At 48.5% G+C, this 18,149-nt stretch overlaps 1 protein-coding gene across 1 annotated transcript in view; it reads left to right on the top strand.

Annotated features, from left to right (window-relative positions):
• The window catches only part of LOC102839032 (kelch-like protein 29-like), a 229,371-nt gene that overhangs the window by 175,018 nt on the left and 36,204 nt on the right, over positions 1-18,149 (top strand). Inside the window, exon 4 of the mRNA XM_006835247.1 lies at positions 17,360-17,498. Coding sequence (XP_006835310.1) covers positions 17,360-17,498 — 139 coding nt within the window. The remainder of the gene's footprint in view (positions 1-17,359; positions 17,499-18,149) is intronic.

Below are 18,149 nucleotides of genomic sequence, written 5' to 3'. Positions count from 1 at the left end.
GGCAAAAGTTCAAAATGCCAGTAACTCCTCAGTAGTGTGAGTTTTTAAAAAAGCGAGTTCAAGAGGTTGAAGCCCTAAGACTTATGACGGTTACAAGGTTGTGGGTCCACTACAGGATGGTTTCCTTCGTGAGAACCCCCTCCCTTGTCCCCAAAGCTCCCCTTACCCGTGTCGTCTGGCCACAGTGGGGAACCAGAAGTCGCTCCATACATTTTTATTGGCTGTAATCTTTACGGAAGCAGATCACCTTTCTTTCACAGTCTCTGGGTGGATTGGAACCACTAAACTCTAGGTTAAGCACAAAGTGTTTGCACCACTCAAGTACCTTTCATTAAACAAGTGTGTGAAGCATCATACTAACTCACAATGGGCATCTAATGAATGATCGTCCTACGGCATCACCTTGACTGCAAACCTGGAGGATATGGAGGCCTGCTAGCCCAGGGAGAGTACACACCCCAAGGCCAAGGTCTATTTGAGGTACACAGTGGTTTCTCCACTTGGCTGTTAACTTCACTGTGGAATGGCCTACAGTAGTGTGTGATTACATAGGCGAGACCGTGTGTCCTGAAGGGAGCTATCGCAGCCCCACTCAGCCTCCTACCCCACAGGGAGATAGCCACGTACTCCACCTGTAGGCTTATCTTATTCTTTCCCTGGTCGGGGCTGCCTGAGTGAAGAAGAAGAATGCTGGAGATCTGAAAAGGCCTAAATACAGACATTCAGTCAGTCATTTTCCAGAGTTCTGCCCCAATGTGGCTTAAGTCACTCCACCTACTGGATGTCTTTTGATCATTTTATTGCTCCCATGCCACTTCCTGCCCACCAGCTACCACAGGCCCTGGATACCCAGCCCTCTGTGCTCTTTCCTGTGCAGTGCCCTCTGCCCAGTCACCCTTCTCAATGGCTGAGGGGCAATCCTGTCTGCCCAGACTGGTCAGTGCCTCTTATCTGTGACACCTCCCCTAGTCCAGTGGCTCTCCATTTATTCCTTCATCACTCCTTCAAACCTTACCTGAAAGGTATTCAGGGCCAGAAGTTATGCCAAGCTTTGGGCTCAGATTCCAGCCTGTGAGTCTAAAATCTTCCTAAACAGTGAGGGTCTTTCTGAGTAGTGATCAAAGTCCATTGCTGCCCACTCCTGAGAACCTGCCAGGGAAAGAACTCTTACCTTCCACCACACTGTGCAGGTGTCCCACATTAATGACGGGGTATCAGATGGAGTCCTGGTGTGGTGCTGTAGGATAAATGCTGGACTGTGTTAACCAGTTCAAACCCACCAACTTCTCCATGGAAACCCTATACAGGGTGGCTATGAGTCGGAACAGATTCAACGACAATTAACAGCACTTCTCAGGGCAGATCCTGAATCCCCTGCTGATGGGGAGGCAGAGAGAGGGACAAACTCACCCTTACCTGCAGATGAAGTTGGGAAGTAGGGAAGTTCTGGAAGGCAGACAGGAACAGATGAGTACTGAGTGGCAGCTTCTCTTGGCAGCCAGCACAGCTGAGTCCACCTTCTGGATCCACCTTCACTGGGACATGTAGGATCACTCCTGGGATTAGTAGATTCTGTTCTTCCCAGCCTGCACTATGGACAGCCTGGTTGCAGCCCTCTGAGGAAGGGTCTTAGCCACTTTCCCAGTCCCTGCCACCTCAGCAAGGTTCTGTGTTGCCATCTTCAGTCCACTCCCCTCACCTCCCTCACCCCACCAAGTGGTCTAGAGACCACCCTCTAGAGTGTGAAGCACCAGGGAACTTAAAAAGAGCTACAGCCCCAGATGGAGGTAGAGATGGCAGAAAGGGCCTGGCCTGCAGGCTGTGACTGGACTCAAGATGGGCCCCTGGCAGTGTGTGTGATGGTGGGTGACCACAGGCCCAGTGGTTAGAAACCCCACATAGTCAAGGTTCTGCTTTTCCATCCCTCAGAATCCAGGAAGGGCTCTAATTTCTAGTCCCTTCTTGTCCAAAGTCATGCTCTCAGCCAGCAAACACCCTCTTGGAGCCCTGACCTGCTGCTGGAGCTTTCTGTGCCCTTAAGCAGCCCACAGTTCACCGAGAACTCCATGAGATTAGCAGAGGGGTACTGCAGGTCCCTGAGGGAGGCATTTGAACCTGTACTCATGACAATGAGTACAAGCTTTCTGGGGGAGGAAGAAGAGGAAACTGGCTGGGCCCAAAAGCATCTCAATGTTTTCCTCCCATCAGAGTTCACATTCTCATTTCCTTCCTCAGAACCACCACACACACACCCTAAATATATGACTGCACAGCCTGTCTAGAAAGTTCAGTAAGCTCAGCAAGGACAGACACCAAATCTGTGGGGTCACTTTGGTGCCCTCCCACCTCACACAGGGCCCAGCCACAGCACGTGCTGTTAGTGTTAGCTGACTCAGAAGCAGGTGTGCCCACCCCGTAGTATGCCTTTAAGCACAGTAGTGAGTGCCCATTGGAGCTAGCCAAGGGGTCAGGTGGACTGTCTGACCCTCAAGGCCTTCATACCCAGAACTTGGGGGCTGCAGCTGTCTGCACAGGCCTGGCCCCACCAACTCAGGACAGCTCCTACTGGGTAATTACTTCCAAAGAGAGTTTGTAAAAACAGTACCTTGGCTTCATTATAGAGTCTAATAGGGTCAGCTTCTCAAGGAAAATATACAAAATAAATACCTGTGGGGAACTGCCCCAGACAGAGTGGGGTAGCATTGAAGCCAGCAGCTCATGAGAGGTCTGGTCTCAGAAAAGTGGCCCAAAAGGTCAAGGAGCACAGGACCATATGCCCACAGGGCTCCCTTCCTGCATTTTGGGATCTCAGACCAAAGTCATGTGGCGTGGCAACAGAGTAGTAGCTGTGGGCTGAGTGTCAGCAGCTGGGCCAGGCTGAGCTCAGAAACACTAAGAATGAAAGGTGGCCATCTCCACCCCTGGAAGCCCACTGTATAACCCACCAGAGACAGAATTCAGCCAATAAAGATCACATAACAAGGAGGAAGGAATGGCATGGGATGGACCAGCCAGGGAGAGCTTTGAGCAGGAGGGGGCCTGAGCTGGAGGATGAGGAGGTGAAGTTGATGGGGAGGAAAAAGAGGAGTCAGCAGAGCCCACCTGTGGATCTGTGGTGCCTCCTGCCCAGAGGCTGGTACACAACATACCAGTGGGCCAGCGTGATGGGCAGGACAGGTGTGAAGGTCCCTGTGCTGGGCACACAGGGTGGTACTGAATGTATCCACCCTTTGTTGGATGAGAGTCTGGTTTCACCCCAGTGGTCACGGTTTTTCCCCAGGACAGGTATGGGCACTTGAAGGCAGACCTACATCCAAGCCTGATGACCTCCAAGGCACAACTCTACTCTTTTCTTTTGTAATTATTAGCATTTAATTTTTTTTCTGATAATGGTTCTGTGGAGTCCTGGGGTGACACTGCAAGATTAGCACTGGACTGCTAACTGCAAGGTTGGAGGTTCAAACTGACTCATGGCAACCCCTTACACAATGAATCTCTGCTCAGTCATGTCATCCCCCTGATTAGTTGGGGCCCTTGTGTAGGCCATTATCATTTACAGGGTTTTCATTGGCTAAGGAGTTCTGGTAGCATAGTGGTTAAGAATCGGGCTGCTAATCTCATGGTCAGCAGTTCAAAACCAGCTGTTCTGCGGGAGAAAGATGAGGCTTTCGCTCCCATGAAGATTTACAGCCTCGGAAATCCTGTGCAGGGTTGCTATGAGTCAGAACAGACTCCACGGCACACAACAACAACAACAATGTTCAGTACATATCCAGGCCTTTCTTCCTAGCACATCTTAGTCTGAAAACTCCACTGAAACCTCTTTAGCATCATAGCAACATGCTAGTCGCCACTGACAGATAGGTGGTGGCTATACATGAGGGGCATTAGCCAGGAATTGAACCTGGGTTTCCTGCATGAAAGACAAGAACTTTACTACTGAGCTACCAATGTCCCAGAACAAAACAACAGTGGAATGAAACACAGGTGGCACAGACGGAGAACCAGGGACAGACAGCCACCCAGAGATGACTACCTCTGGAAGATGGTAGAGGGCATGAGTTGGGCAGACAGGGTGTCCAGCCACCCCCACAGGTGCATACTCATTCACTGCTCCCCTTTCTCCTCACCCCAGCAAAAAACCCTAACCAAACCCATGGCTGTGGAGTCGATTCCAAGTCATGGCTACCTCATGTGCTTTAAAATTGACCTGTGCTCCGTTGTGTTCTTAGCTGCAACCTTACGGAAGTAGAAGCTTTGCTTCTGTGATGCTGCTGGGTGAGTTCAAACCACCAGCTTTTCTGCTTAGTAACCAAGAGCAAACTGTGTGTGCCACCCAGGAACCTCTCTCCTAAGCCCCAAGTACTAGAAATTCTCCCGAAACCAGAATCACAGTGTGTTTTCAGCTGCCATTAGCCCCTGGCATCTGGAGTTTACATTTGAATTTCCTCTTTACCTGGGTAAGTGAACTGATTGTGTTCCCAGCTCCGGTTCACTAATTCTTGCAAATCCTTTAAAACTATTGATTTATTTGCTGGGGCTGTGTTTCTTGGAATTCTTGGGAAATAATGGCTTTTGCTAGAGAAGGAGAGGAAGCTATGTTTTGCCTCTCTCTCTGCTTTTCCCTGACTGCCTCCATTCCTCCCTCTCTACCTTCCTGTCTTTCCAGGGGTAGGCCACTGACTTTCCCAAAGCCCTGGCCACCCAGACCTCTGAGGAATGAAGCTTCCAAGAAGAATGCAACAAAGCGAGGTTTTGTGGGATATACCTATTGCCATCGAGTTGATTCCAACTCATAGCGACCCTAGATAGGGTTTCAGAAACTGTAAATCTTTACAGGAGTCACATCTTTCTCCCGTGGAACAGCTGGCAGGGTTGAACTGCTGACCTTACAGTTAACAGTCCAGTGCTTACCCTATGGCACCACCAGTTCTTAGCCGGTCCCTCTGCACTCCATTGCCTTAGGGGCAAGGCCTGGGACCCATGAGTTTGAGGACACTTACTGAGGAAGGGAAGAGAGGCAGGCAACCAGCAACTACACCCCAAGTCCAACCCTAAGGTGGGCAACACTGGGGCACTATATTTAGTAGTCAGGATTCCAGAGAAACACAGTCAATAGGAGATTAGACAGAAAGACATTTTATATATATGTATATCTGGTAACGTAGTGGTTACGAATCGGGCTGCTAACCTCAGGGTCAGCAGTTCGAAACTACCAGTTGTACCACTGGAGAAAGATGAGGCTTTCTGCTCCCATAAAGATTTATAGCCTCAGAAACCCTGTACATGGTCCCTATGAGTTGGAACAGACTCCATGGCACATAACAACAATATATATATACAGTCATGCATCACAGAACGTCTGTGTTAGGTCAAAATCCAACTGCCCCATAAGGTTATACTAGAGATCAAAAATCCCCATCAGGGAACAGGACATAGTACAGTACATGTAACAGCTTCCCACACACAACATGAGTATCTCATGCCTCTGATATATAAAGTGATTATACTGCAGATATATCATGATACAGTACATATTTGTCATTAAGTAATGTGCAGTCGATTCCCACCCACTGCAACCCTGTATAGGGTTTCCGAGGAACGGCCAGTGTGTTTGAACTGCCTACCTTGTGGTTTGCAGTCCAGTGCCACACCAGGATGTCTTTATAACCCACTGCCATCAAGTGGAGTCCGGCTCTGGTGTTGTTACGTGCCATCGAGTTGGTTCCGACTCATCGTAACCCTGCATAGAGTTTCCAAGGAGTGGTTGGTGAGTTTCAGTTGCCGACATTATGGTTTAAACAGACCTCATGGTCCAGTGCTTTATCACACAGTGCTACACCAGGACAGCAACCCTATATAGGGTTTCCAAGACTGTAAGGGAGCAGATAGCCTCGTCTTTCTCTGGCAGAGAGGCTGGTGAGTTTGAACCAGCAACCTTGTGGTTAGCAGTCCAGTGCATATCCCACAGTGCCAGCAGGGCTCCTTGATAATCATAATAAGTGCCTTGTTACTGACTTTTGTACATACTGTGCTTTACTTTCTATTTTAAAAGTGTAACAGTGTAAGCTTGAATAAGTAGGCAGCAGTAGCAGCCAAGCTCGTGTGTAGTGCATCTCTTGAGTGTTACAATGTTATCTCTGTTTAATTTTCTTTTGAAAATATTACCATGAAGTGCATCATGGTTCCCAAACGCAGCAAAACCAGTGCTAGTGAGAGAGCCACAGCAAGAGGCAAAGGACAAGTATCGATTTGGAAATGAAATAAAAGGTTATTCAACAATGTTGTCAGGTGCCATCGACTCAGAACTGACTTATAGCGACCCCATGCACAGCAGAACGAAACAATGTCCGATCCTGGGCCAACCTCACTACTGCTGCCACACTTGACACCATCAATGATGCCACCTGGCCAATCCATCTTGTTAGGGGTCTTCTTCTTTTGCTGTGACCCTCCACCTTACCCAGCATGACATCCTTCTCCAGCGACTGTTCCCTCCGGACAATATGTCCAAAGTATGAGAGACGAAGCTTAGCCATCTTGGCCTCCAAGGAGCACTCTGGCTGCACTTCTTCCAAAACAGATCTATTGGTTCTTTTTGCAGTCCATCGCACCTTTAGTATTCTCCTCCAACACCACAACTCAAAGGCATCAATTCTTTTACAATCTTCCTTATTCACTGTCCAGCTTTCATATCCATATGAGGTTATTGAAAATACCATGGCTTGGGTCAGGTGCACCTTAGTCCTCAAGCTGACTGCTCTGCTCTTCAACACTTCAAAAAGTTCCTGTGCAGCAGATTTGCCCAATGCAATACGTCATCTGATCTCTTGACTGCTGCTTCTGTGAGTGTTGATAGTTGATCCAAGAATTAAGTCCTCGACAATTTCAATCTTTTCTCCATTGATAAAAATGTTGTTTATTGGTCCAGTGGTGAGGATTTTTGTTTTCTTGACATTGAGATGCAATCCATACCGAAGGCTGTGCTCTTTGATCTTCATCAGTAAATGTTTCAAGTCCTCTTCACTTTCCGCAAGCAAGGTTGTGTCATCTGCGTATCGCAGGTTGTTAATGAGTCTTCTTCCAATCCTGACGCCACGTTTTTCTTCATAGAACCCAGCTTCTCGTATTATTTGCTCAGAGTACAGGTTGAATAAGTATGGTGAAAGAACACAACCCTGTTGCACACGTTTCCCAATTTTAAAACATTCAGTGTTCCCATGCTCTGTTCAAACAACTGCTTCTTATTCAGCAATAGGAAGGTGGAAAATCAGTGAGTGGTATGGCTCATGGTTGAGGTATGTCTCACTCAACAATCACAACAATCCTGAAAAACAGAAAGAAAAATTATCCAAACTGTTCAAGGATCAGCACTATTGAAAGCTACAAGGCTAAAGAAAATGTAAGTGAGGCCTATAGCCAACATATAGAAATTGCTAATGAGATGGATTGAGGACCAAGTGAGTCCCTCTCAGCACTTTGGCTGTCACTGTTAAGGCACGGAGCTTGCGCGAGATTCTCGAAGAAAAAACAGGGCCAGACTATGCAATGGTGTTCACACAACGTCCAAATGACATAACGTCCTATTTCACAGAAAGTATTGTAGATGAGAAGTGATATATGGCTGTTTACATATGAGAGACAAAGACTTATTTAAGGAATTGGGTTGTGTAATTGTGGGACTGGCAAGTCTAAAATCCATAGGTCAGGTGACAGGCTGGAAGCACAGACGTCGTGAGTCCAGAATTGGTATGTCAAACAGCAGGCCAAGACTCCAGCAGGATGTCTGTATTACAGTCTTAAAGCAAAACCCTTCTCACTCAGAAACTCTTGTTTTTGCTTTTAAGACATTCAACTGATTGGCATTCAACCGCATTATGGAAGGTAATCTGCTTTACTTAGAGTCCACTGATTTAAATGTTAATCCCATCAACAAAATACCTTCAGAGCAACATATTAACATTTGGCCAAACTACTGGTCACCTTAGCCTAGCCAAATTAGCACATACAGTGAACCATCACAGACACCAAGGACAGGGAAAGTGCCCGTCACTCTGCATGGATTCTTGCTTCCCTAGAAGAAGACAAAGCCCCTCCAACCCTCCTTCAGGCCCACTGCAGCACTCCAGGGTCTCCCTAGCTCCAGACATTTGCTCTCCAATCCATCCCACCTTCTGTGCCCCAGGTCACCTGGGTAGTGTTTCTGAATATTTTCTCCCAGGTATAAAATCTATGTAAATTCCTTAACACAGCTTAGAGTGTCTTTGGTAAGGTGTCGCTGATCTATACCCCAGCCTCATCTCCTGCCCCACCTCCTACACTGAAGCCTTACTCACCTGGTGACCATCCTGGAGTATGTTGCTGGTGACCCAGGGCTTTTAGCACAGGCAGACCGCTGATGACAAAGGAAAGAAAAATGCCCTCCTCTCTATGCTTAACAGCTCTACTCACCTCCAAAGTCCATGCTGAGTCCCCCACTGCCAGGGAGCCAACACTGAGCATCAGCAGGACAGGACCCCCACACTCCTGCACAACCCCAGCCTCTGTGCATGCTCTGCCATGAGAAGCAATTGCCATGCTGTGTGTATCCCAGGGATACATCCATGTGTCTGTGACAGTCAGGGTCCTGGGATCCCAGCCCAGATATAGCTCTGCCAGAGTGAAACAGGAAAGGCATTTGTTTGAAGTGGAAACAAAGGGAGAAAAGCACAGCCAGCTCTGTCCCAGGGACTGTGTGCCAGGGACCCTGCCACTGACACCACCTCCTCACTATACTTGCCCCTGAGCCGCCAGCTCCATACAACAGCATGTCCCCCATACAGCTTTGCTAACTTCCTCTGCACTCCCTGAAGATTCAAAGTCCCAGGGCAGGAGCCTCTGACTAGTCCATTCCAGGTTTCACAATTAGAAGCAGGGCCTCAGCTCCCTCAGTCGCAGCTACGAATCTCCTTACTAGGAAGGGGGCTCCATTCCAGCATCACCTCCCCACCAGACTGTGAGCTTCTTGAAGATGGAAATTAGTTTCGTTTTCAGAGTCCAGGGCCTGCACACGGTTTTGTTTTGTTTGTTTTTAAAGTTGCCATCGAGCTGACCACTCTTCATAGGTGACCCCCTGTGTGTCAGAGTAGAACTGTGCTCTGTAGGGTTTTTGGGGACTTGTTTTTCAGATCTAGATTGACACGGTGGAGTGGAACCTCTAACCTTTTGGCTAGCAACTCAGCCCGTTAACCATTTGCACTATCCAGGTATTCTACCCACTACCATCTAGACAATTCCAACTTGTAGTGATTCACCATGGAGTTTCCAAGACTGTAAATCCATGTAGGAGCAGACAGCCTCAGCCTTCTCCTGAGGAGTGTGTCTGGGTTTGAAGTCCCAACCCTGTGATTAGAAGACCAGCACCTAACCCACAGTGCCACTAGGGCTCCTTGGCACATAGTAAGTCCCAGTAAATGTGTATCAAGATGAGCTGGAAATTTAAGGATAATGCCTCATCTCATGAGTGCCCATTTCCCAAACTCTCCCTGGATCCCCCCAGGCAGGAATGACAGCCTACCTTTCAAGGAAAAGATGCAGCGTCTGGAAGTAAATATGTTGTGGGCAGAGCTCAGCTTCTTGGGAGGCATAGCGTGTTCTGTGAGCCCAGAAAGAGACATGAGGAATTACTGTGATTAGTTCATGAGTCCCACCCATCCTGGGCACCAGATGCAGCTCCATCACTGGGGCCAGACACAAAGTGCATCCTCCCCTGCTACTGAGGACCAAGGTCCCTTACCCTGGAGGGGACACTTACCTCCTTCCACTGAGACTCTTGGGGTTGACTTTAAATTGCTCAGCTGGGAAGACTTGTCAGCTTGTATCTGTTCCACGTGGTGTCTTATCCTTTAGCAGGCTAGCTCAGTTTGTTCATATGTGGCAGGAGTCTCAAGAGCATGAGGCCCTGGCTGCTCCCTGGCCTCCCACCTGACCTTTCAGGTGGAGTCCCACAATGCTCTTCAGGAACTGACTGGACTCGCCTGGTACTCAATTCACTGCACATCTACCCCTCCCAAGCCCTGGCCTTCTCCCAAGCTCTCTCAACCTTGATCGCTGTGACAGGCTTCATCCTCCCCGCCTCAGAGTATTCCATCACCCCTGTCTCGATCCTCAGAGCAGAGCATGGAACTCACATGGAAACTTCTTTACTGGGGGCTGGAAGGACTACTGCTGCTAATGTCTAATCCAGTCAAAGCACTTCCTTCTGGCTGTGCAGCCTCAGGGTTTGCCCCATAGAACCCGATCCATCTCCAAGCCCCACAGTGAGTCTGATACTGAGGTTCCGAACCTCTGTCCCCTGCCTTCCCAAACTAGGAGATGCTCCCTTTAACTCTGACCAGACTCTGACTGTGGCCTGTTGTTGGCAGCCTGTGTTTGGGCAGCTGGGAGCCTGGAACATTGAGAGGACAGCTCATCTCTGGTCCTGTGTGTTAAAGCCTCTGCCTGAAGCATTGAGGAGAGCTCCAGGCCACACTGGTGCTTAGCTGAGGCGCTCCTTCAAATCCATTGGAGATGACCAGAAAAAATAAGTTCCTCCTCATGGAGGCGCCAGATAATGGATGTAGCAATGCTTTAGCAACTGTAGAGTGCTGTGCAAATTGTGGGATTGTCTCTGTTGTTTTATTGTTGTTAAGTGCCGTCTAGTTGATTCAGATGTGTAGTGACCCTGTGTAGGGTTTCCGAGGAGCAGATGCTGAGATTGAACTGCCAACCTTGTGGTTCAAATTGGCCTTGCCGTCCAGTGCTTATCCTAGAGCGCCACACCAGGATATAGCTTCACTAGTGCTTCTTCTATGGTCTACTCTTCTGTATTCTCCATTAGAAGAGGCTTGACTTTTGAATATTCTCTCTCCCCATTTTCACACAACTGTGTTATTTCAAATGATTTTGATGGCGAAGGTTGTTCTTGCCACACATCTGCATGAATTCCAATTTTCCTGAATAGCAATCAGAAAGAAACTATGTAAAACATGGTGCCAAGTGCTCAAAGGACCAGTGAACCAAGCCCTCAGGAGATGACAGCCTAGAGAGAAAACAGATACTCCTCTGGAATAGGCAGTTAGGGATCAGTTCTGCAATTGATACTCCAGCAAAGTCTCCTGCGACCACAGAGAGTTGAAAGTTTTCTCCAGCTGGGGAACTCAGTAAGAATTCTTAAAGAGCCTGGGATATACACTGAGGTGTGAGGGATGGACAGAAATAAGTGTGGGGAAGACCTGGCCAAAAGGGCAGAAAGAGAAACAACCAATGTGAGGAAACATGTAGAGCCAGCTGAGGAGTGAGGATGGAAATCGAAGGTCAGAGCAGGTAGTGGAAAGCTCTGAGAGCCAATCATGAGACTTTGGGAAGACAGCTAGGCATTGCTGGGCTCCATAGGTCATTAGATGAGCTGAGAGGCTAAAAGACTTACACAAGGTCTCAGTGGAAGGGAAGCCAGCCTGCTGGGTTCTACGATTGGATCTAAGTCTTCTTAGACCCAGTGCTACCCCAAGCCTGGGCTTACAGTTACTGACAGAGCCCAGGCCTTAATTCCAGGGAAAGAGGGGGGACATTTCTGTCACTTTCATGAAGGTTTCAAATGTGTTTTAGGGAGAAAAATCTAACGCATTTTATATCATCTTAAAAGGCTCTGTCAGACTGCAAAGTCGTTTGAGCTTCAAGGTTGGTGGTTCAAGCTCACCCGCTGCTCCTTGGGAACCCTATACAGGGTCCTTATGGGTCGGAATCGACTTGATAGCACTTAACAACAAAGAAGGCTCTGTAAAACGTTGGGTTTAACATGAGTTGAAATCAACTCTACAACAACAGGTTTTGGTTTACAAAGGGTTAAGAAATTTCCAACTGGAAGGAAATCTGTGTTCCAGCAAACACATAGCAAGCAACCCCCTTGTGTGCAGGTCCAGGCTGTAAGGACAGAGAGGAACAATGGTGCCATTTTCACTGCTAAAGAACTAGGCCTTGTCACCCAGTGTTGGACAGCTTAGAACACACAAACTGGGGTGGAGGGTGGGGCCTACTCCTAGAGCTTTGGGTCCTTTCAGATAAATGGCAAGACTTTCCACTTGGACAACAACAGAACAAAACTTTTATGTTTGAGGTTTTTAAAACCTTCAGTTCAGATTAGAAATCGGAGTCATTCACATTTCCATCTTTAAAAGGACTCAGTTTCCTGGTGTGCAGACTCAGGCACCATAGTCCCTCAGAGGGAATGGGCAGGTTGCTGTGACCCCACTTCTCAGGCTCAGACTGAGCTGGAACCTGGCTGGCCCTCAAGGTCAATTCTGCACCCAATTCTTCTTTAGAGAAGGAGGGGAAGCCTACATCCGATCAGGGTGGGTGAGTGAGGGATGAGGCCTGTGCTCCACAGCATGCACAGAGAAGCAGTGTGGGAAGGCACTGTGTGAGGAAAGCCTCCATTTGTCCCCACTGTGTCTGCATACACCAGGGGCCTGGGCTCCCAGGAGAATTATACTCCATGCATGCATGACTTAGTCTCGCTGGGCTTTCTCAGTATATTTCACAACTGCTCTGAGTTTATAATTTTTTCAGGTCCTTTATCAAATATGTGTCATAAATACCAATAGAATCAGGACCATTTGTCACCTAACTACGTTCTTACTTGAGCTCTGAAAAAAAAAAAAAATTATTTCGTTGCAGAACCTTTCTCAGGGCTCTGATTTAATGGACTTCTCTGCAACAAAGCCACTGAAATTCTTTGCCTTTTAATATTTGACATCTCTTCCTCTTTATTACCATCTCAGACAGCCCTTCTAGTCCAGCTGGAACGAGCCCATTAGTCTCTGACAAATAACTTGTGTCGTTTGGTGAAAAATATGCAGAAGTTTGGCTGCAACTTCATCTTCAGTCTTAGCTGTGTTTGGGGCCTCATATGCCTCTAAGCAAAGCATCCATTCTCCAGGCAGACCCTCCCAAGCATCCTCTTCTCCACTGATGCCATTTGCTGCTGGGCCCACAGAGCCAGTTTTCCATAATCCACCAATAATAGGACTTGGAGTAGAGATGTCAATGACTGAGTATTATGAGGCAGTAGTGGTTCAGGGGTAGAATTCCTGTCTTCCATGTGGGAGACTCAGGTTCGATTCCCAGCCAGTGTACAACATGTACAGTCACCACAGGTCTTCAGTGGAGGCCTGCATGTTGCTGTGATGCTGAACAGATTTCAGTTGACCTTCCAGACTAAGGCAGACCAGGAAGAAAGGTCTGGTCATCTACTTTTGAAAATCAGTCAGTGAAAATCCTGTGGCTCACAACAGTCCAATTCACAGCCATTCATGGGGACGTTGCAAGACCAGGCAGAATTTCGTTCTATTGTGCCTGACGTCATCATGAGTCCGGGTCTGACTTGCCAACACCTAACGCAGCATGACTGAGTGTTAGGAATTAGCCTCAAACTGAATCACAAAGAGAAACTGACACAGAGCAAGTTCTCGGTGAACTGGAATCCATCATTTATTCATTGCCTTCTATGTGAGTTGGTTCTTTCTGCTTAACTAACTTCTCTAAAATTCAGCTGTTTCAAACAACAGCCCCTTATTTCGATTGTGATTCTGGGCTTGGCAATCTGGGTCAGGCTTGGCTGGGGATAGCTGGGGTTGGCTCGTCTAAATGCCTCAACTGGGACTCCTTGTGTCTTTTGCATGTGGTCACTCCTCCACCACCAGACTAACCCAGGCTTGTAAATAAAGTGGCAGTGGTAGGGGTCTTAAGAGCACAAACAAAAATGAGTAAAGCTTCTTGAGGTCAGGGCTGTGGCTCCCAGCTCACAGAGGTCATTTCCATTACGTTCGATGGCCCAAAGCGAGTCATAAGACTAGCCAAAATTCAAGGGCTGAAATGGTTTTTATCCCTTGGTAGAAGGAGCTGCAAAGAATTTTTGCAAACGACCGCATCTGCAATGGAGTCCTGGTGTGGCACTGCAGGATAAGCACTGGATTTCTAACCAAAAGATTGCCTGTTCAAACCCACCAGCTGCTCCTTGGAAACCCTGTACAGGGTCACTATGAGTTGGAACTGACTCAACCACACTTAACAACAACAAACACTTGCTACGTGTTAAAGATAAAAGTATGAATAAAATGCAGTCTGGTGCAAAAAGCAGACATGTAAATAAATAACTACGAAGTAAGCAGGGGATGTAGAGGGTGACTGAGGGCAGGGGGATGAGGGAAGAAACAGAGACTAGCAGGCCCAGGTCAAGATAACACCGTATCTGTTAATGAAGGATAAATAGGAATTAGCCAGGGGAAGAAAGGGAAGAGAAAGGTCCTAGCAGAAGGGACAGAGAGCAGAGGGACAGAGAGATGAGTAGAGGCTTAAAGGGTGAGACTTGGTTGAAGAGTAAAGTACCTGCTTGGACTTGGTGTGGGGATGAGGAGGAGTCAGGCCCAGGCCTAGAAAAGGGGGGTTGGCTCCTAGGAGTGTACTTTCTGACAGGTGGTCCTGAGCAGGGTGGGGTTTTCCACTAAGGGGCCAGGCTGAGGGCACAGGGCAGTCACCTGTGGGCAAGGTGAGAGCCTGGGGCTCCTGCAGATGCAAGTGGGACAACCTAACTCAGATTGACCAACTTTTCACCCAGCAGTCCCTATTGAGCCTTTCTGCCCGGGAACAGCCATCCCCCGAATTCTGCACCTGCCATGAGCAGCCTCCATGCAGGGTGTTGGGTTGCTTCTGGGAGTCCACACAGGAGGCTCAGCCTGGACCATCACCCTGGGGTTGGCAGACATCCCATGCCTGGCTAGATCCCATGCCTGGCTAAAAGCCTTCCCCTGGAACTCAACAGTCCTCCAAACTCCTCAGAGATTAAGGAGGCCCAGCAGAGCTCTCCCTGAAGTCATCCTCTTGTAGATTCTGAATCATGGTGTACACCCTGGTGTTACTCCCCTGCTCCCCTCTAACAACCAGAAACCAACTGCTGTCGTTTATTCAACTCATGGTGACCCCTGTGTGTCAGAGTAGAACTGCACCATAGGGTTTTCAATGGCTGGATTTTTAGAATTAGATTGCCAGACTTTTCTTCTGAGGTGCTTCTAGGTGGACCTGAAGCTCCAATCTTTTGGTTAGTCAAGCACATTATGGTTTTGTACTACCCAGGGACTCCCCTCTACTGTATACTTGGAAATGCCATGGCTCCCAGGCTGGACACAGCCCATATGAGTAAGCACAACCAACTGATCAATGCCTTGAGTGCGTTTGGGCCCTGCTGTGAAAAGGAATCCCCTGGTGAGCACTTTTATAAATTGAAAAAATTCTTCTGAAAGTGAGTAATCCTCCCCAGTGAACAAACTCAGATTTCCACAAAGTGAGACTCACCTCCTTTACAATGGTGACACCTGGCTCTCCATGCATCCTTCAGGTCTGGCCCCTGAATTCCTGGAGCAGCTGGCGAGAGGCAGTCAGGGCTGCTGGGACTGGGGCTGTGGCTATCATCTTGGCCGGGACCTGGTTTCTGAAGTATAAATTGTCAAAAGCATTCAGAATGTTTTAGCTCTAGGAGGAGTGGCGTTTTGTGTCCAGTTGTTCCCTGACCCCTGAGCCAATGGCACCAGTAGGGTTGGTGTCACCCAGTGAAATAACTCAACATGTCACCTCCCCTGTCAAACCAGCCCCACCCCGAGTGTCTCCCCATGGCTCCTCCCCTCTCCCACTGACCAAGGCAGAGACCCTTCATTCCCAAACGTGACGTCACTGCTTGTAGCTCCTCTCCCTGCAGTGCACCAGCCAGTCTGCCACACAGCACAGACACAGATTCTGCAGTCATTTTGGTGTCACTCCTCCAACAGTGTCAGAGAATCCCCTTAGGAACACCACTGCCCTGAGCAATGGTCAACTTGGCAGGCATGTATCACTCACCAAAGCAACACACAGGCCAACACAGCGAGTGTCCCTGAACTCTGTGCTTGAGGGAATTGGGGCCCAGAAAACTGGGGTACCTTGTCCAGGGTCACTCAGCCAACTGGGGGCAAAGCTGACCTAGAACCAGGAGTCTTCATTCTCCCAGCCCAGAACTCTTTCCCCAACACACACCATGTAACTCAGAACACTGACATGCCCCTCCTGGCTGGTGGTGTGAGAGTTGGTGGCTGTTTGGGGAGTAAAGGTGTGTGAGTACAGCAGTGTAGCCTCACTTGCAGACCTCCCCACACCATCTTATCCAGGTTCAGGTAATCTGCAGTGCTGCTGGCTCCCACTGCATCCTCTGCCCTCAACCATGACCCCATCCCCAAGCTAAACTCATCCTCCACCCCATCCTGGATGTCCCAGAACCCTCCCCAGAAACCTGGACAGCGTCTTCATGCCCCCTGGTCTACTTGCCTCTGTCTTAGGACTGTAGCTTCCATTGCCTAATGACAGACTGGGTGTTTCTGGCCCAAGATAATAGGCTGCATTCAGCGGCTTTAACCTAGCGACAGGCAGACCAGGCCAGGCTGGATGAGCCTGGGGAGAAGCATTGGTCATCTGAAGGTCCTGACTTCTGCAAATGAAAGAGAAGATACAAACTAAACAGGGTAGCTGGCAAACTCTTTCCTCCTTCCTTTCTGAGCCTTGGGGTTGTGAGTCTGGCAGAACCTTCCCCCATCTGGAGCCCAAAGGCCTGGGCACTCATCAAAGGTAGGTGCATACCCAGGTGGGCAGACCCCAGAGCCTACTTCTGGGGAGTTGCTGGGGCTCCTAACAATACAAGCCAAGCTCCAGGTGATGACCCAGGAAAAGCTTGCTTCCCAAGATAGTCCCTGTAAGTGTGAAAAGGGAGGAGGGGCTTTCCAGGCCCCCCTGTCTCAGGTTGGGTGTCCCCTGCCCCATGGCTCTGAGTGTCTAACATAAGGGACGCTGTTTTTGCAGGTTTTCTGGTTTTTATTCCGTTGACCCATGTCCAGCCCATCTTACATCACAATGCCATGCTTTACTTGGTATCAGTTACATCAGCACTCATTAGCATTTGGAGGACTTGTTAGGTAGTTTATATACAGGTTTTAATTGTCTGTGATATTCTCTGTTTCCAATTGTGGGTTTGGTTTTTTATTATTATTATTGTATATGGGGTTTTTTGTTTTGTTTTTTTCTTTTTAAATGGTTATTCCTTGAATTATGTAGCCCCTCCCAGTTCCTGCTTGTTTACGCATGGTGTTTGTGACTTCTTTTGATTGTCACTGTTGAGCCAGTCTTGCCAAGAAACAATATCAAGTATTTCCTATTTCTCTACTTCTTGAAAAAAAAAAATTTTTTTTTAATAAATAAAAAGGAAAAAAAAAAAAAAAAAACTCTTAATGGGAACCTGGCCCTGTCTGTCTTCTCTGTTCTGCAGAAATGTTGAAGGAATTGAACCAGCAGCGCAGAGCGAAAGCGTTTACAGACCTGAAAATTGTTGTTGAAGGCAGAGAGTTTGAAGTCCACCAAAATGTTCTAGCTTCCTGCAGCTTGTATTTCAAGGACCTGATTCAAAGGTTTGCCTTCCTTCCAGCTGTGGTCGGGTCTGTTCCTTTGTAGGACGCTTTTGTGTCGCTTTTTCTCCTCCCCTCTCTTGCAGGTTCCTGAAGCGTGACTCCCTGTCACAGAGCCAGTAGCCATCTCACCTTCTCCTCCCCTCCTCCCTGAGTGCCCTTTCACACACAGCCTCAGAGCAGCCACTGCCTCCCATCCTCACACACACAGCTTTTCTGGTCACCAGGGGCTTCTGCCAGCATTAGACTTCAGCCCGTCTCACCCCTAGGAGCCTACATTCTCAGATCCTACAAAAGCCCTTTCTGAGATTAGAAGGACCATAGAATCCATTTACGGGGCCACTGCACACTTCCCCCACTGGGCCAGTGTGGGGTCCCCGGGGCCATCATCACTGCTCTCGATGGTGAACTTAATGCCAGGAAAGCACATCAACCAGACTGCCTCCCACTGAAGCGCATGAGGTTCCCAAAGGGTCACTTGTCCCCAGCCCCAATCAGGAAAAGAGACTTGTAGCCAAGCCTCTTTCACGCTAAGTGTCCTAAGCCGGCATTGGCATTGTCTGAGCACAGACCAGGCGTGTCCTAAACACAAGGTCTCTCTCAGCCTTGGCTCCCCGCCCTCTCTGCACTTTGCCCCTGTCCCTCTTCCCACCC

Source organism: Chrysochloris asiatica, unplaced genomic scaffold, assembly GCF_000296735.1.
Source record: "Chrysochloris asiatica unplaced genomic scaffold, ChrAsi1.0 scaffold00016, whole genome shotgun sequence".
Lineage (NCBI taxonomy): Eukaryota > Metazoa > Chordata > Mammalia > Afrosoricida > Chrysochloridae > Chrysochloris > Chrysochloris asiatica.
The sequence above is the reverse complement of the archived record's forward strand: the minus strand, read 5'-3'. Positions and strand labels throughout refer to the sequence as shown.